The sequence below is a fragment of the Microtus pennsylvanicus genome, chromosome 14 (assembly GCF_037038515.1).
Source record: "Microtus pennsylvanicus isolate mMicPen1 chromosome 14, mMicPen1.hap1, whole genome shotgun sequence".
Lineage (NCBI taxonomy): Eukaryota > Metazoa > Chordata > Mammalia > Rodentia > Cricetidae > Microtus > Microtus pennsylvanicus.
In genome coordinates, this window is record NC_134592.1 from 29,381,635 (window position 1) to 29,407,286 (window position 25,652).

The 25,652-nt window shown below is 50.4% G+C and overlaps 1 protein-coding gene across 2 annotated transcripts in view; it reads right to left on the reverse strand.

Moving 5' to 3' along the window:
- Positions 1-25,652, reverse strand: part of Esrrb (estrogen related receptor beta) — a 155,772-nt gene that overhangs the window by 75,312 nt on the left and 54,808 nt on the right. Inside the window, exon 1 of one of the 2 annotated variants that reach the window (XM_075948101.1) lies at positions 21,000-21,319. The exons of the other annotated variant lie outside the window; for it this stretch is intronic. Within the exon in view, the coding sequence (XP_075804216.1) occupies positions 21,000-21,049 (50 nt within the window). The 5' untranslated portion in view covers positions 21,050-21,319. Of the gene's footprint in view, positions 1-20,999; positions 21,320-25,652 lie in introns of those variants that run through there. 2 annotated transcript variants of the gene reach the window in all.

Genomic DNA, 25,652 nt, shown 5'->3' on the forward strand with positions numbered 1-25,652 from the left:
AAACCAGAGTGTTTGGCATACAAGCAGAACACGTATTGGGTACTAGAGATTAACCAGACTTTGCTAAGATCAAAAGTACCCGCTCCTAATTAGCTGGTCTTCCTGCTTGTTGCCATGTCCACCTGGCTGACACCATGGGGTCTGCCTTCAAGAGCCCTGGGCTCTCACATGGCTAATGAAACCAGAACTAAACAAGATCTCTCACCAGCAAGGCAGATGGCAACTCGGACCATTCTGTGCCCTCATTGTTCTTCTGGCAATCCCGCTGGATGTGGGAACACTGGGCCAGCACGCAGACTCTCCTCCCCAGCAGCCCTGGGCTCACCAGCCCTGACCTCCTCTCCTGCCTTCCTTTTGCTACCAAAAGTCCTTGCTGTCAACAAGGGGCTTTCAGATGAACTGAGGCCCCCCCTCCCCCCCAACAGTATGGCTGGGGAGGTTCCTTGCTCGGCAAAGCTGCCCTTACACAGCAAGACCAGGACAAAATGGGGTCCAATCATTGCTCTGAACTCAGATGGGTCAGGATCTAAAGACTGACTTGCTATACAGTCCCACAGCCTCTCTGGGCCTGTTCATCTGTCAAATGGGACTCTGGTTCTAATCGCAAAGGGTGACTGGGAAGATGAAAGAGATTGCGTGTGCCAGGCTGAGACTCGGCACCAGGCGAGTACCTAGGAAGTGCCAGTATGCGCTTATCCTTGTGATCCCAGCAGCTGGGGGTGGAGGTGGAAGGCTGGGGGAGCTGCTGAACGCTCTAGGCCAGCCTGGACTGCACTGTGAGACTTGGTTACAAAAACCAAGAACAACTCCGAGGAGTTCTCTTGGGGTCCTTTCTAGATTCCCTCTGACCACGAGGGGTACACAGTGCGCTTGGTCAAGAGTTGGCACAGCAGGGCAGAAAGCATGGAGGAGAGAGGCCAGAGGCCAAGGCCAAATATTACAGACAGAGGGGGCTCTGAGCAACACCTAGTGCGCACGCTCGTTCTCAGAGCTAGCGGTCCCAGTATACTGTGCCTTGGACCCAGCTTCATGGGAATTTAACACGCTCCTTCCCCAAAAACACACCAGGATCAAATAAATATAGAAGGAGTTTGGAGTGAATAACTCAAACATGTTTCTTTACTGCAGAATTTTTCAAAACCTTGAATATACTACCAAGGCCTGGAAGGCATAAGGCAGAGTTGTGGTATACAGTATATAGTGTTTTCCAAACATTTAACTACTGATATCTTTATTTTATATGTCAATTCAGCTGGTCCAGAGGGTGCCAAAATACTTTGTTCAGGCATCGTCCTAGACAATTGAGGGTTTTAGTGGAGGAGATTAAAATTTAAATTGTCAAATGAGAGCAGGCTGCCCTCCCTACTGTTGGTGGGCCTTGTTCAGTCAGCTGAAGGCCCAGCCCAGAAAGGCAGTTCCAGCTGGGAGAAGGATACCAGATAGGCCAGAGCTGGGCCTCCCAGGACACCAGACACAGGTACCTGTTCGTACATCTTTGCTTTCTGTTCCCAGGCTCCCTACTGAGCCTTGAGACCTGGCTTGCGACTACCTAGCTTGGGGATGCTGGGCTTGGGTCAGGAGAAGTCCCCCCCCACACCTTTCAATCTCACGGGACATAACCTGCTCCCTCCACTGTCGACCGACTTGGCCCCTAATCCAGGGATGGCTCTGTAACAACATTAAAGAGGGATAGGTGTCCACACAGCCACGCTTCACGAAAGAAGAGGCCATTTACAAGCACATACAAGGAAGACGCTTTCTCACTTAGCTTTAATTGCCAACTTGGCATAGCCTAGAGCTGCCACAGGGCAAAGCGTCCAGTGAGGACTCCCCTAGATCAGACTGACCCGCTGGAATGTCTGTGGGGGACTGTCTTAATTACTAAATGATGCAAGAGGCCACAGTCCACTGTGGGGGGTACCATACATAGGTGAGTGGTCTCGGGTTGTAATAAGAAAATTCTCTTCCAGGTTCCTATCTTGAGTTCCTGCCCTGACTTCCCTTAGTGATGTGATCAGACCTGGAAGGAAAAGCCAGATAGAGCCCTCCCTTCCCCAGGTTGTTTCTGGTCAGTGTTTCATCATATGAAACTAGAACAATTAGAACAATGGTCATCCCAGCTGAAGTGAATTCTGGAAGATTCATCGGCTTCAACATTCTCCCCCTGTTCTCAAGGCTGCTCTGGGTCGGTATTTGAGGTCGTCTCCAGGCTTGCTACATTCTTATTCCAAATTCTACCTCTCCAAACGATTTTTTCCCCTAGGTTTTCCAGAAGGATGAGGCTGGCATAGGGTAACACAAGAAAAAGGGAGAGAGTTGCCCACCTAGGGGTTCCACTGCTAGGCTAATTCTCAAGGGCAGAGGATGGGCCTATTGCAGCCTCTGCTGTGCCTCGTTCCCTCCGCCTTCAGTGAGGTTCTGCAAGCTCTGACTCATTTGGTCCTCCAGGCTAAAGGAGCATGGGTTCTGCTGGGCAACCAGCGGGCATGGCTGCTGAGATGAGAAAGTTATAGACACCTTGCTCAGCCATCGCTGACTCTGCGTGGAACGGGATAGAACCTGACCAGTGACTGCCACAGTGACTTGAGTTCCCTGGGAGACTTACATGAACTCCCACCAAGTTTACAACATGGAGCAGGGACAGCTGGTCTGGGACATCAGGCTGTGACTGTGTGAAGTCAGGAGACCCATTGTGACCAGGGATATTTATATACCTGGGGAGTACGGTCCCCTTCAAAATGGTCACCTTGGGCATCTCTGTCCCCAGCAATGCTGCCTTTGGTCACATTCTTGATGCTTCTTTTTGGAACTGCCTTGGAGGGTCAGGTCCACTGAGAAAGAGTCAGAACCTCACTTTCTCTCTTGTCACCCACCTAATTCCCCAGCCTCCCTTCTAGGTGACCTTGGCTGTCCCCCAAAGAAAGAATTCCACATAATGGGAGTGATGCTGACTGCGGGTGTAACAAACACGGAACATGGTGGGAGGGAGAGAGGTGGTTGGAGGGAGGTGGGAGGGAGGGAGGTGCTGTTAGAACTTGCGTCCTGGGGCGAAGGACACCTTACCCATGCCTGCTTTGTCTCCTTGGCTCTATATGAGCTGGCTGCTATACCCGCTCCACAGAAGAGACCAAAATGCTCAGAGTGAAAACCTGTCTAGGAGCCAGGGCTCCCAGGAGGCCTTGTACCCCATGCTCTCTTTGCGTTGCCCAAAGCCAGTCACCTGTTTAAACAAAGGCTTCCCACTGGATTGAAGAACAACCAAGCAAAGCGCGATGGTACGTGCCTATAATTCGAACACTTGGGAAGTAAAGACAGGAGAATTGCCTAGAGTTCAGTGCCAGCCTGGGCTACATAGCAAGACTCTTGTTTCAGAAACCAACAAAAATATCAACCAATCCACCCACAAACTGTCTCGTCCCGTACCTTTAAACACCACCGTGGTGACTCGTCCCTTCCATGGTGTTGGCATCTGCCATTTAGGCACACCAGGAAAGAGGCAAACTGGGGCCAGGGGCCTGTACCAAATACAGCGACATCTAGTGTACCAGACTCAAGCTTGAGTCTCACTCTGTGGTATAATACTGAGCAACCCTGGGACAGTCAAAGAATCTCTCCAGGCTTTAGTGGCAACATCTGGAAACAACGAACAGAGGACCTTCTGCCTCATGGGTTGTTGCAAGGGCTCCATGGGTACATTTATCTGGCGCCCACAGCAGCTGCCATGAAGGTGATGTCCAAGACTGTCACTCCCTAGGAAAAGGCACTGTCCTCTGCCTAGGGAGACAAGAGTGAAAAAGTAATAAGACTACAAGCAGCAAAACAGAGACAATTCCCCTCCCCCAATCTCTGGCTGGTCTCGGAACTCTGGTGGGGAAAATGTCAACAGAAGGAGGTGAGATGCAGCTCAGGTGGCAGCGTGCACGAAGGGCAAAGCCATGCACCAGAGCCTCATAACCTGGTGGCACACCCCTGTAATCCCAGTACTTGGGAGGTAGAAGCAGGGAAATCCTGCTTCTACAGTGTATCTGAGGAGGCTACAGTGTATCTGAGGAGAGCCCAGGAAACACAAAACCCTGACTCATAAGAGAAAGAGAAAGGGCTGTTGAGGTGGCTCAGTTGGCGAACGCCCTTGCTACCAAACCTGGTGATTCGAGTTCCATCCCTGGCTTCCACACATGGGCACCCCACACACAAATAAGTGAGTATCATAAAAAATTGGGGGGGGGGCAGATACAAGGAATCATTTGTCATCCACAGGTGCACCCAGCATGGCAGACTACAGACCTGGATTCAGAACCTTTAAATGTCAAGACATTTTTTTTTAAAAATTTAAAGCATTATTTTTACTTAGTGTAAAAAACACGTGCGCGCGCACACACATATGTATGCATATGGATACAGAAGCCAGAAGAGGGCAATAGATCCCTTGAAGCTGGAGTTTAGTAGGCAGGTTGTGAACAAGCAGTACTTGGAGCAAAACTCAGATCCTCTGGAAGAGCAACAAGCATTCTTAAGAGCCATCTCTCCAGTCCCAACTTTGCTGTGCTTTTTATCAGTTCTGTGCCTTTGGGGCCGCTACAGCATCTCTCAACTTCCTCATTCACATGAGGAAAACGTATGTGCACAGCAGAGGGAGTCAGGGCAGAAAGTGGACAGGTGTGCTGTGGTGTGTCTGGCGCAGAGTAAGATGCTGACCTGTGCTGGCTCCCACGGTTACAGAGACACATGTCCAACAAGCACAGGCTGGCTGCGGAGGTACTGCCCACATTTCAAAGATGGGGAGTGAAACAGGGAGAAGAGGAGCCAGGATTAAATGAGCCCCCTCAACTGTCCCCACTGCCCTGAATGGAGAGGCTATTCAAGAGGGTACCAACAGTCCCCATCACCCTGAATGGAGAGGCTCTTCCACAGGGTAGTGGATAGGCAGAGCTGCTCGTTCACTCGTTTAGTACTCCTTTGAGACAGGGTCTCACACACCCTAGGCTCTCCTCCAACTTGAGGTGTTGCAGAGGATAACCTTCAACTTCTGATCCTCTTGTCTCCACCCCTCAAGAGCTGGGACTTAAGGCACATGTTACCTTGCTAGCTTAGGGGTTCTTTTCTGAACACCAAGCATCCAGCTGAATCAAAGACCCTCTGTTTGGCCTCCAGTTTCTTCCTTCCTTCCTTCCTTCCTTCCTTCCTTCCTTCCTTCCTTCCTTCCTTCCTTCCTTCCTTCCCCTCACCCCACCCCGCCAACAGTTTGTTTTCAAGTCCGGGCCCTACTGGTTAATCCAGACTGGCTTTGAACTCTTAACAGTCTCCCTCCCACGGGGTGCTGAGTGCTAGGATTATAGGAAGGCATCACTAGCATGCCCAGATAACTTTGGCTTTCTTAGCATAAAGAAAACAGAGACCCCAGGCTACGGTTGAGATTCTCGTGGCCAGGGGCAGACTCCATCCATCTACACGGCACCCAGGTGACTTGTGGCCTGCACTTGGTCAGTCCGTTGGGAAGGATGAGCTAGATGAGGAAACGTCGAGTGGGAGATTGGGGTCCCTGCTGCTCAGTGTGCAAACTGGCCAGCTAGATACAGTGAATAAGCCTTGGGTTTCAGGGCAACCTCTAGAAGCCCCCCTTGGGGGACTCACATGTAGTCCTGGAGGTGCTTATATAGCCATGACTTTAATGCCAAGGTCTTGTCAAGCGAATAACAATGGAATTTCACCAGCCAGGGCTCTCCTTGATGCATCCTCACCTGGGGAATATGTTAGAAGACACAGAAGAAGCAGATGGTATTTTCCAGGGTCCTAACCTACCATAGAGAGGTGTCCAAGTGCTCATTCATGTCCTTCTCTGCCACAGTTGGTGCTGGGAGGCTAGCACAGGACGACAAGGGCCCGCAGAGACACAAGATTAATGGCATTTGAGGCAGGTGATCTGCTGTTCCTTGCCAGCTCCCATGGCCCAGCCAGGCTCTGTGAGCATTTAGGGTAACAAGCGCCTGGCAGAGAGGCTAGCCCTTACCAAGTAGGCAGAGCCGGTCCCTGTAGCCATCCACTGTCGATGCCCTGCCCCAAGACCCAAGCCTTTGATTCAGCCCCCACCCCACCAGGCTTTGCCGTGGGGAAAGCAGAGAGAGCAGTGGAGCAAGGACAGACAGAGCTTCGGCTTCTCTGCTTCCCAGTCCCAGCCACATGGGCCAGCCTGAGATTGCGCCTGTGACACCATCAGATGCTCCAGGCTTCCACATCCCCTTCCTGCACAGTTTGTGCAAGTGAGGACTGGTCCATGCCGACCGCCGTGAGATGTGATAGACAGGGTGCCGTCAGAGCTATTGCACAAAATGGCTTCATTTCGGACCCGATTCCATAGATCCTCATGTCACCTGGGCAAGCCCTTCTTCCTTTGTACTTCGTAAAGCAGGGCAGGGTTTCCCAGTTAGAGCAAGTCTCCAGCTCAGCCGTTTTCTCCCCTCTACTGCCTCTAAGAGTGCCTGCACTCAGCCATGTCCCCAAACCCCCGCAAGCCCTCAGAGCCTGAAGACCCCAACACCTCCTCAGAAGGTTTCTTTTTCTCTGCCAGCCAGCGAATGCCCAGCTTGGCCCCAGCTCTTACCCCTGAGCACTGGGACTCTCAGCAGTATGAGCAAGCCAGGGTGCCCCTCCTTTCCCCTCCCAGGAGATTGACAATTTCAGGGACCCCTCAACTAATACAAGAGCAGAAAGCACACCAAGCCCTGAACTTGAATGGCAGGGAGGGTACCTGCCGAAACAAACACAGCTGCCTTCAGGGAATCTGGGCACATGCTAGTGATGGCCGCTCTCATCGAAGGAACAGACCCTGGTTCCTCAGCCTCTCAACACCCTCAAGGCCTCAGATGCTCACCCCCCATTCTCCCTGTTTATGTGCCTGTGACTGAGGAAAAATGAGCCTTGGATCTCGCCCATCCTCTCAATCAGGCACTCGTGGTCAGTGAACAACTGTGTAGCTCTACAGCAGACCGCGAGCCGCTCAGCCTAAGGAAACACGCTTAAATGTATCCTATTCATCAGCGCCCCTCCAATCCTGGCCCTGCGCTTTGATTCACATATAGTTCAGACCCAGGCAGGCCCCAGAGTCGCTCAGAGAAAGACAAGACTCCTAGGAGGAGTGGGAACTCGGGACAGACTTTCCAAGGCTGCCTATTCTAGACACAGTCACTTCCAGGGGCATTGGTCTATGAGCTCAGAGTTAAAAACAGAGATCACAACAAGCAGCAAGATGCACCTTCAGACTTGTGTATAGGGTTAGCTGGAACCATTTTCCGGAGTCCATAGGTTCCCAGTCAGCTAACCATCAGAGGTGAGCTGGGCTGAGGCTGGGTGGGGATTGTCTGGGAGTGACCTAGCAATGTCAGATAACTTCAGAGCATGAACCCTTAAAGGCCAGAGCTGGCTGGGGCCTGAGGAGCCCGGTGAGAAAGAGCCAGAGGTCCCTTGCCCATTGGCCTCTGCTCAGTTTCCTTTGCCTGAGTGATTACAGCCTTGGTCTTTCAACTTCCCACTCTGCTGTGATATCCCAAGAAACAAGAGCACCGGCAACCCAGTACAGCCCAGGGCACTCATTGCGCATGCGTCACTTGGAATGCCTCAGCCCTATCTCCTCTTCCCAATACCAGGGGAGCCCCCGCGTGCCAGGGCACAGTTTCTGCATCCCACACTCACAGAGGGGACAGGGGTCTTTGCAGAGCTTCAGTGTGCCCACGGCCATCTGCCGACCTTCCCTGCTCGTGCAGGTTGGCACACTTGACGTCAGCTCCACTCTGCCCCGAACTCATCTGTGCCTGCCCCCTTGCCTGCTCCACATCTGTTGCAGCCCTAACCTCAAAGCCTCCTAGGCCCTGGGGCACAATCCTCTAGTCCACCAGGGCTGTTCCCCTGGGCCGCTCAGTATTTTCTGCTTCCTGCTCGGAGCTACTCAAGTTCAACAACAACGTGGGCAAGAGGGTAGGAGGGGAAAAAGCAGTGAACCACAGATTCCAGATGTTAAATGCGCATTTCTCTATTCGAGAAGTCTTCTGTTGTTCTGGGATTCGGATATGTCCAAAACAATGAGGAGCAAAAGAAAGATGATCCAACGCTAATTGAGCATTTACTGTGTACCAGTCACTGCTTAAGCTCTTTATGTTTGCCCAGTTTTAGTTGTGCCAGCACTACAAAGAGGCTCACTGCAGAAAAGGAATCGGAGAGGCTCGAAGAGGTCAAACCATTTTATCCACAGCCACAGAACAGGATGCAAGGGAGCCAGGCAGTACATTGGTACCCACTGCTGAACACGCGTAGGAGTGAGAGGAGGCAATGACTGACTTACAGTATTTTCCAGTTTCCGTGGTGTCCCATGTCAAGCTATCAGTGGGACAGTTCTGAGGAGTTGAAGGGGCCACACATTGCCACCGTACAGTATGTCCTTTGACAAGCTCAGGGATGGCTGCGTGCTTCACACACTGAAAGCAAAGTGTCCCACAGCCCGGGGAAATGATGAACTTTGTGTATCATGATCTTCGATTTTATTATGGTGTACTGTGTTCCACATTTATAATTAACTTCATGCTCAATAGTGACTCTGTTAAACAATCAGCTTAAAACAACCTGAAAATTTAACAACGGACTTTCCTGGGGCCTGGGCACCTGGATCTAGTTTCTCTTCCAGCCACAGAACTAGCTGCTTCCCAGGGGGTGTGGCTACTTCCAGCCACGCCCTCATGCTAGGTTGCTCCTTGCTCAGCTGGAGCAGGAGGCGCGGAGGCGCTGAGCCAGTCTTGGTCACCACTAGCTGCACGGCTCTCTTCCGCCCTTTTCCATCTCTGAGACTCCCCTCTCCTCACTTCCAGTCTCCCTATCATGCTTAAACGGCTCTTATTAAAGCACTCTATGTCAGGATTGCAACCCAGGGCCAGAGGGCAGCCCTGAGGAGAGAGGTTCAGCCCCTAGGGGGTGTAAGAGATGGCGTCACAAAGAGGGGGATGCCTGGACAGGGTTTCACAGGCTACAACGAAGCCTCAAGAATGGGAAAGGCCCTCTAGGAAGGAACAGATCTCCAGCGTGTGTTTGGATGAGAGTTTTTGAGCTATCTGTGGGCATTAGACAATGAATGGAAACGAACTGAAGATGCTCTCGGTGTCTTGCTGGGAATGAATCCCTGGGTCACTGGACAGAGGGGCAAGGCACACGGAAGGCAGGGTGGATGGTATTGTTACACTGGGTCTGTGCCCTCCTGGGAGGCACGAGTGGGATTCAAATCAGGTTCCAGGATCACACACAGATTCAGATCTGGGAGCTGGTGGAGAAAGAGCGACACAGAGATGATAATGGGAGGCACGAGAAGGGAGAAACATAGGCCACAAAGAGAGGAGTCTCCCAGGAATGCCCTTATGAAGTCTGAGGAAGGGCAGCGTGCAAGGGTTGAAACAGTGACTTAATGTCTGCTTATCTAGCGGTGAAATAAGATTCTCCGGGCTGTTATGAGCCAGCAGTGATTTAGTGTGTGAAATATTTTTAGGAAAATTTTAGCAAGCACCCAATAAATGCCAGGCATTGGGACTGTTGCTATTAATATCTTGATTATTAAGATCATCCATGGAGACTCTGAATCCACCATGAGGCTCTGCACCTGGCCGTGATGCTTCTGCATATTCAGCAGCCAGAGGGCATTCCTCAGAATAAGTGGGGCTGGAACACTTGCCAGCCTGTCTGAAGGTCAGGCAAACCGCAGAGGCAGTGAGTGTGTCCCCGCCGGCTGTGTGTACGCGCGCACGTGTCTGTGTGTGCGTGTGCTAGGGGAAGGCACTCCACAGCCATGTGCTACAGAGCCTGCACCACGGCTCAAAAGGAGAACTAGAAACTAGCTCCGGGCTGTGTGTGATTCTGGCTTCTGAGGCGTCCATATGCCCTTCCTTTCGGCTCTAGAAAGGCCCCGCTACCCACAAGCTGCAGAGTCGGAGAAGGCCTGTAGGGGGCTCTAGAGCCCTTTAGTTCCCGGTATTCTGGCGGCAAGGAGACCCCATGTAAAACAATGGTGTGCTTACTAGCTCTGAGAGGTGAATGAGGAGTAGCGGGGGTTAGCAGGTATCCTGCTAGCGAGCCCTAGTTTAGCTGCACCCCCTCCCAGCTGGCTCTCTTTAGATTTGATCTCTGGTCCCCTCTGCTCCCAATGTGACACTGACACGAGCGGGTTCCCTCCTAGCAGTGTTCTCCATAGGGAGACAGGGGACAGCATCTTTCTTGGCCCTTTAGGTAGAACAAGGGTCCCTTCTCATTGCCTGAGGGAGACAGACAGGGGACAGCATCTTTCTTGGCCCTTTAGGTAGAACAAGGGTTCCTTCTCATTGCCCGAGGGTCAGGTTCTTGCCTTGTCCAACATGTTTGGGGTTGGGGAGGAGATACCAAACAAATAGAGGTCCCCAAAACGATTTTTGCCTCTGCTTCTTCCTAAAGCAAAATTCAACAGCTGTGGGTGCTACCTGTTCTGTGGACTTATTTACACAATCGCAATTCCCATTGACACATACCAGAGAGCAGAGCTCACTTCTACCCACTAATCCCTGAAGCTATCACCAGCCTAACTAGTTAATACTGGCAAAATGCTGAAGGTGGTCACTTAATACTTTGAGGGGCCAGAAAGATGGCTCAGCCATTAAGGGTGCCCTGCTGCCAAACCTCAAGACCTGGGTTTGATCCCAGGAGACTCAAAGGGCAGAAGGAGAGAACCAACTCATTCATGTTATCTGATTACATGGTTCCACGGCATATGCGTGCACATGTGCACACACACACACACACACACACACACATACTGAAACACAAAATAAACAAATAAAAACGTAATTAAAAATAATTTGAGCTGCACATAGTATTGCGTGACAATAATCCAAGCATTTCAGACATGGAGGCAGGAGGATGAGGAGTTCAACGTCATCATTAACTCCATAGTGAGTTCCAGGCCAACCTGGGCTACGTGAGACTCTATCACAAAACACCAAAAATAAATTAGACAAATCAATAAATTGAAAATAAAATGGAAGCTCTTCCCCCAACACCCTCCTCCTTGTCCCCCAAACTCTAAACAAATACCTGCTCTTTGGGACTTTGCCAAAGCAACAATGACAATAGCAATAATGATATGGAGAATATAATAATATGTTAACTAATGAGACAAGTTTAAGATTTACTGACTCTTACGGGTTATTTACACTAAAAAGAAAAATCGTTGTTTATCTAAAATTATACGTAACTGGGCGTTCTCTATTGCATCCAGCCACTCTATGCAGGAAGCTGAGAATATACACGCTCATTCAGAGGAAAATTTCCTATTCATCATCCCCACCCCCTCTGGTAATCCTTTCTTTAATCCTCTGTGTTACACATACAGAAATCCAAGCCACAGAGATTACATTAAGCCACGTCCAGTTCAGGCACCCTGCTTTTATTAACACCGAATATTTGCGTCATGCCTACACATGCCTACTACATGCCTACTACATGCCTACTACATGCCTGCTAAATGCATGGCACTTGTCAACAACTCAGTTTGATCACCAAGAGAGGTAGATAATATTTGCAGAAAGAAGGAATAAAATTTCTGCAAAAATCACGAAGCATAGGCGTGGTGGCTCATGCCTTTAATCTCAGTACTCTGAAGGCAGAGGCAGGTGGATCTCTGTGAGTTTGAGGCCAGCCTGTCTACAGAGCAGGTTCCAGGCAAACTAGTGAGACCTGTCTCAAAGGAAACAAATATGAACAAACACATAAAACTCCACAGAGATCCACAAATCTGTTTTCCAAAGGCACGCACATTTCTAGCTAGTCACTTTCTGAGGATGAGAGGAGAGAAACCAGAAAGATTCTGTATCATCGATAAACAAGCAAGGCCACAGTCGTGGCTGTTTGTGAATGTGCTATTTACATTGGGAAATATCTTCATTTTACCCAGTTGTCTCTGGAATCAGCACAGCATTGTGGACATGAAGAGAGGAAGCCCCATCAGTCAACAGAAAGTCGGCCTTATACCTGCTGAAGACAGGGTTACACCTCTCTACAGTGAACAGCTAACTCAGGCAGGCAGGTAGGCTCAGGCCACCCCTGAACACTCAGTGACAACACCAACACACAGATTCCAAATGTTCCCTGGAAGAAAAACAAAACAAAATACCCTCTTTCCTAATCCTTCTTAAACTCAACAAGACTGATTGGTTTTTTATTATTCATGAATTAATTTTTTTTTAAAAAAACCCTCTGAGTCCAATAAGGGAATTACAGCTATAGAATGTCTTACTGACAGAGAAGAGAAGCAGATTTAAGCCTGAATGGCCCAGCTACCCTTGCTTGCATTTCCAGAGGGGAATGTTTTGTTTGCTAAATCGGTTACTAATCAATTCGTAATCCAAAGCTTCGATTTTATTTTCTTGGGGGGAGGGGTGTCTGAGTAAGAAGCTCAGTAAGAATGATGCTAAGATGTTCAAAAGATTGCAGACATCAGGCCCCCTGGCACGTGAGGGGAGGCAGAGCTGTGTCTCATTTTCCAAAGTGCACGCGCGAGCACACACAAAAGCGAATAAGAGAGAGAATATAACGTGGCATTGTAGTGGGATACAGGAGTAACTCACAGGCACCTGGAGAGGTGGGCTCCCTGCTAGCCGGGACAAGAGCCTGGCGGAAATAGAATGTCCAGGAAGGTAACCCAGGCTTGAGAGGTGACTTGGCTCATCTCATGCCATCCTCCAAGATGCTCCATATCAAAGTATCACCCCCTTGTCCTCCAAAGGCCCCCACCTGCAAACATCTGAGCTGTAGCCAGAAGAACCATGCCACGACAGCATGAGAGGTGGAACCACGCAGGGGCCGCTGATGCAGTGGAGGCGCTGAACCGGGCATCCTTAATGAGAAGACACTTCTCCCTCCTGCATTTCTCTGGAACTGGGACCTGTGGTTAACACCAGATTCTCCTCCACCTGCCTGCCCATCTCTGGACACTGGGCTGTTTTTGCTCTGGAATGACTTCAAATACGCAAGCCCGAGGCCTTTGAGTATTTACCTTCCCGCAAATATATTTATGTTCCGAGGCAAAATGTGACCCTTCTCCGGATACTGTGAGAAAACTGGTCATGAGACTGGCTTGGCACTCTGGGGGAAGGAAAAAGTGACAGCTATTGCTGTCTTCCTCGTAGCCACTGCAGCCACCACTTTATGCCTAGTATTTCTGGAAAAGCAGTGTTCTTTCTGACGGAGCTTGTTAGCCTTACTGGTTAGGTGGACTGCTGACAGAGTCAGGCGGAACGGAGGAGGCTAAATACTGCTCTGTGCACACTGAAGAGCTGGTTTACTACTAAAGATGTTCTCTGCAGATAGATTAGAAAAACGGAAACGAGCGTACAGACAAGCTTACTTACTCTGTTGCACCGGGATCCCAAACGAGATCACCCAGACCAGGCAGTGAGATGGGGGCAGATTTGAAAATTGAAGTTTTCTCTGAAGAGTTTGCCGTTTCCTGCCACTTCCACCCATACCCTGGTTCCCCAGGTAACAGACACAGTCAGCTTGAATGAAATATGAATCCCGGGTCTTTTTTCCATTCTTCTTGCTGTTTCCACCGGAGCAGGTGAGGAGGTGAGAGCAGAGGATAAAGGGATGGACGGCGGAACCAGAGCAGAGAGGCGGATGGTACTCTGGGTCGCCCTTTACCTGTCCAACCCCTGGACCACTTGAACACACTCTTACATGCACTGAGATATGTGTGCACAGTCAGATCCACATACGTACAGCCCTCCCCCCCACCAACGTGAAATTAAAAAAAAAAAACCAGGATAGCAGACAAGGACACGCTGTACTGAGCTGGGATGAAAACAGAGAGGGATGATGAGGGAAGGCAAGGAGATGAGGCTGAATTGTATAAGGTACGAAAAAAACGTCATCTAAGACGTCTGCCTTCATCCCGCTCCTCCCCAGAACGTTTCCCTAGGACCCTGTAACCTTGTTCTCTGCCCTTCGGAAGCCAAGAGCACAGGGAAAAGTGGGTGCTCAAAACCACCTTTCTAGTTCTTTCTTCCTCTTTCTCATTCTCTTTAACATAGATCTTGTAGTATCTTTTTAACGTAGATCTCACATAGCTCGGGATAGCCTCCAACTCAGTACATAGCTGAGGATAACCTTGAACCCCCGATCTTCCTCCCATGACACGTGTTGGGACTGAAGGCATGCACGGTCCCAGCCAGCTTTAGGTACCTACTTTAAAGCACAGTCAGGATACGAAAAAAAAAATACTCAAACCAGAAATCTAAACAAAGTGAATTAGCGAAAGAATAACAATTCTAAAAACCAATGTGTAAACTCCGGTTAATTTGGGCAATTGAAAATTAAAGAATCAAGCAAAAAGAACACTTTGTATTTCAGACCTGAAACTCTAGGGCAGCGGTGCCCAGTGTGATCTTGGTCGCTCTGTTTTAAATGCCTTGTTTTAGTAAAACAGTGGTCATCGCCAGCCAGCTAGTGGCTACTGTAATCGGCCAGAAAGGAACACGCTATACTGCTAAACAGAAAATTGATCTCATCTGAAACCAAATGACAAAAACAAACCCGATCAGAGTTTGCGCAACTAGCCTTTGACCCTTGAATAAGATGATATTGAAGAATAAAATAACATTTTCTAAAAAATCATTCCCTGAAATGTCTCCACCCTGGGCAAAGCTGAATGATAGAAGGGAATAAAAAATTGGGGGTCTTATAGAAAAAAGAGAGAAATTAATTTTTAAGATAAAAATCTATGCATGTTTAAAAATACAACAAAATGAAGGTTATATACACACACATATAGTCGCCTTTAAATCTAAGAAAAACTTTAGATTAACTAATTTTGATTCTCACTGGGACAATCCTAATTTTAAGATATTCAGCTGACAATCCCCCCCCCACACACACCTTATCAGATCCCATATAGGAAGGACAGATGAGCCACACCTATTTTTCTCAACTTAAGAAGCCATCTGACCCTTCCAACTCCAGCTTGATGGTGTGGCTATCCAGGGACGGCAGAGGACACGGGAGGCCTGGAGCAGAATGGCCCAGGTACTCCAGTGTTCCTCCAAATGTGGCCATCTGTTAGAGGAGAAGGCCTGCCTTCGCGCTCTCTCTCTTGGGTCTGCCCCAGTCCAGCCCAGGCTGAAGACAGAAAACAGGCCTTGGAGAAAAACTAGAATCCTTTGTGCGACAGGAACACCAGCCAGTAGGTCCCTCTGTGATCCCTTCCCTACTCTGGATCAACTTCAAGGTGAGAGTTTCTACTGGAATGTCGCCAGGCCTGATCTCAGCTCAGGCAAGAGGCAGGCAGGCAGGCAGCCTTTTGTACACTGTCACTCATTTTAAAGGGTTGGGGGGGGGGCTTGCACACGCGGGCGCACACACAGTCGCTCCAGAGCAGAACGACCCAGGACCGGATGTAGCTCCTGATGGTATCACAAAAGGGCTTGACACTTCTTTACCCCAGTACTTATAAATTAAATCCCCTTAAGATCCTCTGATTTTAATCCTGACCAAGGCAGAAAGGAGAGAGAGAGAGAGAGAGAGAGAGAGAGAGAGAGAGAGAGAGAGAGAGAGATCCCTCCATGTGTCCACACTTGTACCATGTTTGGTGTCTGTTTCTGGATGATGAACTGGGATCTCTGCTCTCAGTGACCGACTCTCCACAAATCTCCTCCAAGCAGGATGGCCAGAAGCTGGGCTGCCTTGCAGAGCACACACTCACTCAGACAGAGCTCAGGTCCCCGGATGCACTCACTTCCTGCAAGCCGGCTGCCAGAGGCAGGGTGGATACAAGCCCCTGCTCCTGAGCCCACAGTGCTTTGAGCAGAAGTCACCCAGAGCTCTTTTTAGAGCCTTGCTTTCTCCAGCATGACTCCCAGAGCCACGGGACCAACCAGCCTGCAGTCAAAGGCTCCTATCGCACCCGTCCCAGGGTGGCTAGGAGATGAGGAAGGAAATGCCCCAACAGACAAGAGAACTGAGGGTCACTAACCCAGTGTCCTAGGGAAGAAAAATCTCCAAGTACCAACCTCTTCTATTCATTGCCCTGAGAGCCTCGCCCAGAGGAAGGGGTCTGGTCCGTCCCCCCCCCATAGCGCTGCTGTTGTCAGTGAAGGACCAGGGACCCTCACTGTTGGCAAGAGACAGGTTGGTCCTTTGAGGGTTAATCTGCCAGGCCAGCTTATCACAGGGGTCACTGAGATGGGCAGAGACCAGTTGAGCATCCCAGTCCCCCATGGATGGTCTGCTAATTACATTTGCAATTATAAGCACTACAGCCTCCCTACACGGGGACCAGACCACATTGGGCCAATGGGACAACCAGATGTAACCGAGCCCCAGGCCACTCTGGATCCATCAGGAGACACTAGGGCCAGCTGAAGCCTGTGGGCCCCACCTCTAAGGAAAGGTCCTCTCCGCAAGCAAACATTCCACAGAGATGGATGAGTGTGTTGGGACAGCAGGCACTAAGGAGGCTCTGTTAGGGGTCACAGACATATACCACCGAATTGTTTTTTCCAGTCTTAAAAGCAGCAGGGAGTCTCAAGGGCACACAAGCAGAATGTCCAGGGTGCTTCCAAAATGGATGACTGGTTTGGCTCCAGCCCATCCTTAACTCAACCCTCACAGTTTGTAGGAGCAACCTGCAGACCCTGGACTCACAGCCCACTCTTGCTCTGTGTATTTTTGCAGGAGCACAGAGCCCCAGGAGCTGGGCATTCCAGCCAAGCTGGAACATTGCAGTCACAGAGTCAAGAGAGTCACCAGAATCCACGGTAGACATTCTCAGGGGCCATCAGCAGAGCTGGCTATGGCGGAGCAGAGCTCCTATCTATGTGGGAAGAACACTTTGAGGGGTCTCCTGCTGAGAGAGGTTGGCAGACCTGACAAAAAGCTAGCAGGTGATGAGGGCATCGGGATTAGGGCAGTCAGGGTATGGCTCAGGCTTTATTTGAGAAGGTAAATTGTGGCCTAAATATCTACCATTCTTTCCTTTAAATTTGGACCATGACTTAATCAACTTGAGATGACAAGTTCCAGGGAGCCGGGTCAATAGCACCCTGCCTCTGGTCTGTCCATTGCCCTCCTCCTCTGCCTGCAGCCTGCCTGCTCCCTAGCCCTTCCCAGCTACATCCTCAAACACTGCGTAGCCTGGAAATTACAGAGACCTCTACTCCAAAGAAGCAAGGCATCCTGCAGAGGACCAAGGAAGGAGAGAAACTTTCCAATGACTTTCATCTCTCTTCAAAAACCATTTGACAAAATGTCCAGCTACAGGGACATGGATGAGGCACAAAGCACAGCGGCGTTATGAGATCTTGACTGAGGACAGGGCGCTCTGCGAGGGCCCAGTGCGACATCAAGTCACTATCACAGCCTTCCCCGAAAGTCCCCTCTGTCCCTTTCCTCCTGGACTAAATGGGATATTTATTGATTACTCCAAATCAATAGAATGAAAATGTTCCTGTTTGGGGGGATCAAGTTGTTTCTCTTGTGTATGCTCTTAGAAAAGAAAAAAAAACCCCAATCTTTTCATATACTGTAATTATTGGCAAAATAGAAGATGGTTTCTAAAGAAAAGGAATTGGTATAATAATCAGCCCCAAGAGGAAATTTCCAAGGATACGGGGCTGTCATGGACCAGGAAGGGCCTGAGCACTGGCTGGGGCCCTGTGACACTGACCTAATGTTTTTTCTATTTATTGCCCCAGGGCTGAACAATTCTACCCAGCTCGCCCACCATTCTCTGCCACCTAGCTACACCTTCAGGGGAGTGGCAGACAGATAAAGGTTTATTTTCTGTGGCCCCTTCCCTGAAAAAAACCACAGCTAATGCCTCCACTCTGATTTATTTTTGCATGTACCATTAAAAATTAATTCCCCCCTTTGTTTTTCTCCAGGTCACTGATTTTGAATTACCATGTGGCATTTTTCCTACGTGTGAACCCACATATTTTACCTTCGGGACAGTTTGTTCTTTGTTTCTTTAACAACAGCATAGTGGTCCTCCTCCTCAGAAGGGGGCAACTCCACCCCACCCCACCCCAGACACACACATTGGGTTTTCTGTGCCTCGGGGTCCCTAGCGAGTGCGTCATTGCCTTGTTCCCACACAGGCACAGGAGAGCACATTCGCCCTGGCTTCTACAGGTCATGCATGGACATAAAATACGGATTAGGAAGGGTGAGGGAGTCACCTCCAGGATGGACTATGGGAAAATGAAGACGAAGTGCGGAGAGGTAGGAAGGTACATGTGTGTGCTCATTTCTCACCTGGGACAGTGAGGATGGCAGAGTGTGACAGATGCTCTCTGTGTGTTAGGAGAGCTTCAGGCTTCCCCTTCTCTGAGCTCACACTGCCTGTGCCCTTGGGCTTTCTCGGGTCTGGGAATGTCAATTACCACGTGGAGGTAAAACCTGTATGCACACAGCACATGATCCCCTCCCCCCAGTCCACTCCACTGCAGATTCTCTGAGAACCCCCAGCCCGTGGCAGATGCATGCAGGCCCCCATCCTTCCAACAAGCCAATGTGTGCAGCCTCCTGTTGGGTTACTTTGCTAGAGGTAGCCCCCCCTGCCACCCTCCAAACACCACCCTCTGTCCTTGCCAGGCTCATCCTCCTGCCCCTGCGCCTCTGCACCAAGGCTTCTGCACACACCTGTGTGAACTGCTGGTTACAGCTCAGAGCCACTGCCTGGAAGGGCTTCAGTTTAAAAACAAACAACAAACAAAACAACAGCAGTTCACAGCTGTTTGAGTCCTCAATGACAGCAGGCATACTTTTGACTTTCGGCAAGGCTCACGGATGGAGAAGATACTGTTATTATTATTTGGAGAAAGGAAAAAAGAAAGAAAAGAACCAGAAAGTGTAGAGAATCCACACCACTGCCAAGTTTAGTTTAGAAATGATTTCCTCTTTACACCTTACCTAGACCTTGGCTCCAGCGTCCTGTTGCCTTCCTGACATTCCCCTCTTATTATTGCACATTCCCCCACAAACTGAAATCAGGCTCTCTGCGGGGTCTGCAAAGAGCCTAGCTCTTCACCCTGGAGCTGTCCTGGCTTACTTGGTCAACACTATCAAAGTATACATCTCTGTCCCTCCACAAACACGCACACACATTTTCATATTGATTGATGATGACTTGACCCAGGGACAAACACAGAGATATTTCGAGCTCCACGGAAGAAGTCACCTCCGGAGAAAGGGAATCTAAATAATTTAAATAGCCAATATTTGTCGTACTTGGTAATTTTATGCGAGGAAATGCCCAACAAGCACCACACTGTCCATACCCTCAACCTATTCTTTCACCGGAGTTCTCCTGGTTCTCATACTCCATCCTGTAGCCCCAGGAGCCGCAAGCAGCGTAACCTTGAGAGAGAATGAAAAGCCACTTTTCAAGCTGATGTAAGTCAGAATCCATTATAATTAAGGACCCGCTTCCCTTTCCCTGCTCACCACCTCCGTCTAACCCTCTGTTTAAATTCTGCAGGTATCTGAAGAACTCTTTGCCCCGGAGAAAATCGTAAAATTAGAAGCGAAATGGTCAATGTGGAGGCGTCCAGGACAACCCCGCTATCTATGCTGCGGTGCTGCGAAGTTGCCTCCTTGTGCCCGCCCGCGGCAAACCCCGTGGTCTCCGAGGTGAGGTGGAGGGTTCGAAACTTCACTAAACCGGACGTGATCCACAGCCTTTATCTTAGAACTGCCTCCCAAGTTCTCTGGCGGGATGGTGCAGGGAAAGGAAAAATGGTGGGAAAAGGAAGGGACCGTGGTAGGTAAGAAAACCTGACTTCGGTAAGTTTGTTTCAGAAGAAAAAGGGGGCGGGGGAGGGAAGAAAAGCACAAAGTTACTTAGAAAAGCTGCCGGCCAGAAGCTAGAGTTTATATTTGATTCGTTTTATCTTTATTATTAAGCCTGCGGAGGACCATTTTCAGGTCCGTACAACGGGTCCGAACGCTCCGGGTCCCACCCAAGCGCGGTGGGATACGGAACGCCTGAGCGGAGAGCCTGGTAGGTGCTGGCGCAGTCGGTACGGCCACCTTGGAGAGCGCGGGTGGCCCTGGTTGAACCGTAATAGCCGAAACAGGACCCCGGGGCAGACACTCACGGCTTAGGGTCAGTTCTTCCCTTCCTACCCAACAGGCTCGGAGAACTGTCCCAAGACCCCGGAGCTACCGAGAGTCGCGAGTCCTGCCGCCGCAGCCACAGCCACCCACGTCGCTCTCATAACCCACGTTCTGGCGCTACTCAGCCCGCGGCGGGGAAATAGCGCTCGACCCGCTGCCCAGAACCTCCAACTGACTTCACCTCCACCGCAGCGCCGAGCGGGCCGCCCGGGCTCCCGGCGGGACACGGTTCCCCTAGCAGGGCGTGCAGAGCGCAGCGCTCCCGGCCTCGTCACACCCCAGGGGGCTCCTGGGACCACCGCGCCAAGCGTCCCGCCGGGACCCCGGTGCCCGCGCAACACTGACCGCCTGCGGTTCCCGACTGGATCCAGCATGCTTGATTTTCTAACCCTGGCTGAAATCCTATTAGGTACCTAGAATGGAAACCAAAGCACCGGCGGGGAGGATTCCTAGGACGGGACAGAACACCCTTGCAGCCACGTTCCCGCACCTGTCCTGGGCTTCCGCCTTCCCATCACGGAAATGGAGATATTTTGTCACCGTGGAGCAAAATCAGAGTGAATGAGAAAGCGCCACTGCTGTCTAAAAGTGAGGGCTCATGAAAGAGGATGCGGGAAAAGTTAAGAGGAGGGTTTAAGCCAGAGAGAGAAACCAAGCAAGTGTGTGGCTTACCCCTAAGTCCCCGAGTGCCCCTCCTACCCAAGTCCGTGTCACTTCAGGAATGTGTAGAAGAGGAACTGCGACATCCAGGACAGAGACACTTGGATGGGCAGAAGGGCGGACAGACGGACGGGCGGACAGACAGACAGTCGGGAAAGTAAGGCACCTACTGGTTGTGGTAGCCGAGGGGGTCCGGGATGCAGAGTTCGGACACGTCCATCAGTCCTGTTTTAGCATTCCCAGTTGGAGGAGACCGGCAGCGGGGAAATCACGAGGAAGACGAGTGAAGGGCACAGGCGAGGTGCGAGTCCCCGGCCGGGCACGGTGAGAGCGAGAAGGCGGAGTGGGAAGACGCGGACCGAGGCGGGGGAGCCGGAGGCAGGAAGCCGCGCACAGCCCTGCGCTCCCACTCATCCGCGCGCTCAGCGATCGGGCAGAGGGGACGCGAAGCCTTGGAGGAGGCTGGGGCGCCCGACACTTGGAGCCCACTAACCCTACTGTAGCTTTAAGGCTGAGAGACTGATGTATGATTTGGCTCCCATTGGCTATCTCTCAGGGGCTGGACTTAAAGTGACAGAATCGAGCTGGGGTGGGGGAAGGGGGGCCAGCCCGAGAGACTTCAATGGAATAGGACACTCCCGCGGACAAGCAAGGTCTCCATCTCCTGTGGAGTGGGAAGGCTGGATTTTTAGAGTCCTAAAGCTTGCATTCTTGCTCTTGCAGCTGAAAAGCAAAAGGGGGGGTTTCCAACAGACTGGTGGGACTTTTAGGGGGAGGGTGCCAACATATGCACCCCCACCCACCCACCCACCCGGTACACAGCTCTAGGAACCAGCAAGCTTGGCAAACCCCTCCTCAGCCTCTCAGAATGGGTTTGTTCTCCAAATTACAAACTAGTCACATTCTGCACTATCACTGCCACGGAGCAGCGGCCAGGGGCTTAGAAATTCGTGTTTAGTGTGTAAACACGCCAAAGGGTCAGGCCAGCAGCAGGTGAGGTACAGCCAGCCAGAGGAGAGAGGCAGATTTCCTTCCCTGCTCCTCTCACCTGGGTCTGCTCTGAACCGCTGGCGTGTGACTGGATGCAGGGTATGTGTCCATAAAATGCCTCTAGACTACAAAGTCAGGCTTCGCCCATTGCCAAATCTCAATAGTGTACCCAGGACACAGGCCCCGGGCCTAAATCCCTGTCTGCTTGGAAAAACACAATTGTGCTTTTAAACCCCCAACATCCTTGTCACAGCTTCTCTGAGGCACAATTTGACACTTTCAAATGCACACCTGAATTCCCAGCTATCAATGCACCTGCATCCCTGTCTGCCTCTCCTTCTGTGAACCAGAATATTATGGGCTGCCACTATACCAAAATAAGCCATAAGTCAAGTCCCAACTCTTCTTGTGGGGCTTTTCATGTTTGGAGATGTGCCTGCCATGGGGTAATAATCAATCTGATGACTCAAATGAGTATGTGTGTTGGTGTGGATACAGAATTGTTTAAAGGGGGGAGAGGCCCTCAGGAGAGACTATTACCTTCTTCTCTCATAGTCTACAAAAGACAATGAACAGTGTTTGGAGGCGGGGAGATATAATTTCATTACCAAAATAATGTCTAAGTGGACTATACCTGCAGGCAATGCTGTGTTTTTAAGGTAAAGCAGGGAAGGAGGTGGTGGAAGTCGCAGGAGGGGTCAGCCAGTCTGGAGGGGGTCTGGGGACTAGGACTGGCTACAGGGGTGACTACAGGGGTGACCTTTGACTCGGATAAAATGCACCTGTCAGGGCTGTGCAGGGCAGCTGATAGGGATCACGTGTGCTGGAGTAGAGGAAAGCATGGGGTGATATTGAGAAGTGGATAGCGATGTTTGCTCTATCGACAGACCCCCGCAGACCTGCATCCTTTAATAAATGGGATTTTATTAGAAACAATGGGATCCAGAGATGCTGACCTTGACCTTGGTTTCTAAGTGACCCCCACCTCTTGTGGAGATCTCAGTGCCTGGCTTCTCTGAATTGTTTCTCTCCCCAGCCCATTCTTCAAGCACACACAGGCTCGATAGTGATTCGAAGACGCACAAGCAATGACTCTCGTTACAATACGGAATGAAGCCTGATCTTTGGCCTATATGGACATTTTCACACGACAGGATTCTGTGGTCCCTCTGTACCCCGTCCGCAGCTCAATTACTGTACCTGCTACCTAGAAGACCCCCCCCTCTCCCAGACAGTGACCAAATCTTCAGCCATTCACACTGTTTCAAGTTGCTTAACAGAGTTAGCAGTCACATGTATATTGATGAGAGAGGTACTGCCCTCCCTCCTCACTAGACTGGGAGTCCCATGGGAGGGGTGACTGCGTCTGTGCTGTTCACCGGAGAATCCCAGCGTGCGGTACCCCGCAGTGCAAAACACTTTTTAAAAAAATCCCTTTCCCAGGATACAGCTGTGTGCTCTGCTGCCTTGATGTGCCAAGCAGCAGCAGCAAGAGCCTTCCCTCAGCCCTGAATCATGCGAGGCCTGGAGTGTGCTGTGGAGGTAGGCTATGAAGTTCCCTAGGCTGGGTCTAGTCACCGCCTTTCCAACCTGTGATCATTTCAATTCATGATAGGTTGATGGGATGCAGCCCCAGCCTGGCTGAGAAGCACCTGAGTTTAGGATTCTCCCCAGGTTTGATAAATGGAGAGATTTATACATTTCCGCGTGTGCTGAAACGTCCTTCCCCAGGTCACACAGCAGAAACCGGCAAAGCATTGTCAGCTGAGGTCTGAATTTCTGCTTGAACCACTCCTTAACCTTTGCAGGCAGGCCTGTCCCTTGCCCTGCCTCCTCTTCCCTGAAGGCAAGCTCTTTCAGAGACTGTGAAGTCAGTAGCATGAACCTCTGGGTGTATTCTACACATCGGTCCACTGGGGATGTGGCACCTGTGCCTATCTCTTACAGCCTGATGGACTCCTGGGAGGGCAAAAGGAATTGCTAGCTGGTGGAGGGGTCAGTTTCATGACCTGCTGTCCCCCATGCTAAGCCACAATCTGGTGACCAATTATCTACAACCACAGTCATATAATACAGTCTACTAGGCTTCAAAGACCCATCTTCCCTCGGGACAAAAAGCACCAATCGGGCCATCCATACCGACCTACCCTACCCATTGCTGTGTTCCATCATAGCTGGGTTCAGTCCTTAATATTGTCATAATGTCTGCACCTGGGTCTTCTGCCATCCTCGTAGCTACTCACAGCGCTGCGATCCTCACGAATCAAACCTTTGCTCCTTCAAAGATGGGTTCTGATTTTATCCTCTCTCCCTTGGGATAGACTCCCCACACCAGCATTAATTCTTTTCCACAAATGAGGTAGGTGGTAGCTGAGAAATGCCCTTGAGTTCCCTCATTTCCTCCTTCTACATGCTCTGTGGCCAACCACAGGAGGAAGCTGCTTGCATCTCTCAAGTCATGAAACTCAACAGAACTGGTGGACTCAGTTTGGTCCCCCAAGAGGACTTGACCCCCCGGTCTCATCACTAAACCCACTAGGCAGTTTTAGAGGGTCTACCCTCTGGTCGCTAAATCCAACATATGTGAGAGCTATAGTTTGGTTATGCCATCTCTGTCCCCCATCCCGCAGCGCCTGAAGTCAAGGGTGTAGGTGAGAACAAGGTGGTGGGGAAACAGCCAATGTGTAGATACATTTCTTACCACCATACCAGGAAGACAGGGCTGACTCCATGGAGTTGTCTGGATCATAAGCCAAACCTGATTCTACTCCAGCTCACAGAGAGTTCTGGGGAAGGCGGGCCCTAGGAAGGCATCCATTGACTGTCCACAGTAACTACGGCATTGACCTTAACCCGAGCATCCCTGAGGACAGTGTGTCACGGGCTCCAGGCCAGGGGAACGGCTCCAGTCACACATCTCTGCAGATCTGCTGCCTTCTCACATGCTTGAATCTGGGTATGGAGTTATATCTCCCAGTGGGGGCCAGCAGACCGCCAGCCCATTGGCTGGCGCTTGTGCCAAGGATCATAAGGAACTGATAACGCTAACACAATGTGAGTTTGTGCTCTGTAATAGTCTCCTGCTGACAGATAAATGCTGCAGAAATATGATGGCTTTTCCTGACGCTCCAATGGGTCATTATTGGGGCTAGAAAGCTTGTGTTCTATTAACACTGCCACCATGACACCAAAATCTATGAAGGGGGCATCTCCAGTGGATAAATGTTGGGGCTCTCACCTAACACCACTCTCTGAAATCCATACCAGGGGTCTTGGAAGAATGTCCAGATGTTCCAAAACTCTGTTACCTGCCTCCTCATCACACCCCCCAAATAACTCATGCTCCTCAATACAGATGAATAGTATTTAAAGCTTCCTGCTTTGTCTCACAGATTGGTTCTTCCTGTAGGTCCTGCGCGGAAGACAGCAGGGAGAAAGAAGGACCAGGGAATTGGGAGACAAAGGCCTCCCCCTCCTTATCATAGGGAGAACCAGAGGGCATCATGGCTGTGGTAGCATTGTTGACAAAGTTCTGGGGGCGGAAGAGAAACGCTGGTGGGACACGAAAAGAGAAGAAAAAAATGAGGAGCGAGGGAGAGGAGAAGAACAAGAAGGAAAACCGCGCCTTGACAGTACCTAAGCTAAGAGGCGCTGGACACCGAGCTATTGACTGGATGAATGATCTAATTAAATATTTTCCATCACAGTGCATTGTGGGTTTTTCTTATAACAAAGAAACTTGACCTTATTTTTGTCTGTGTCACATATTAATTTATCATCCAATTTCTTGTGACTCTGGCATCAATTTAAGCATAAAACATACTTGACTTGAA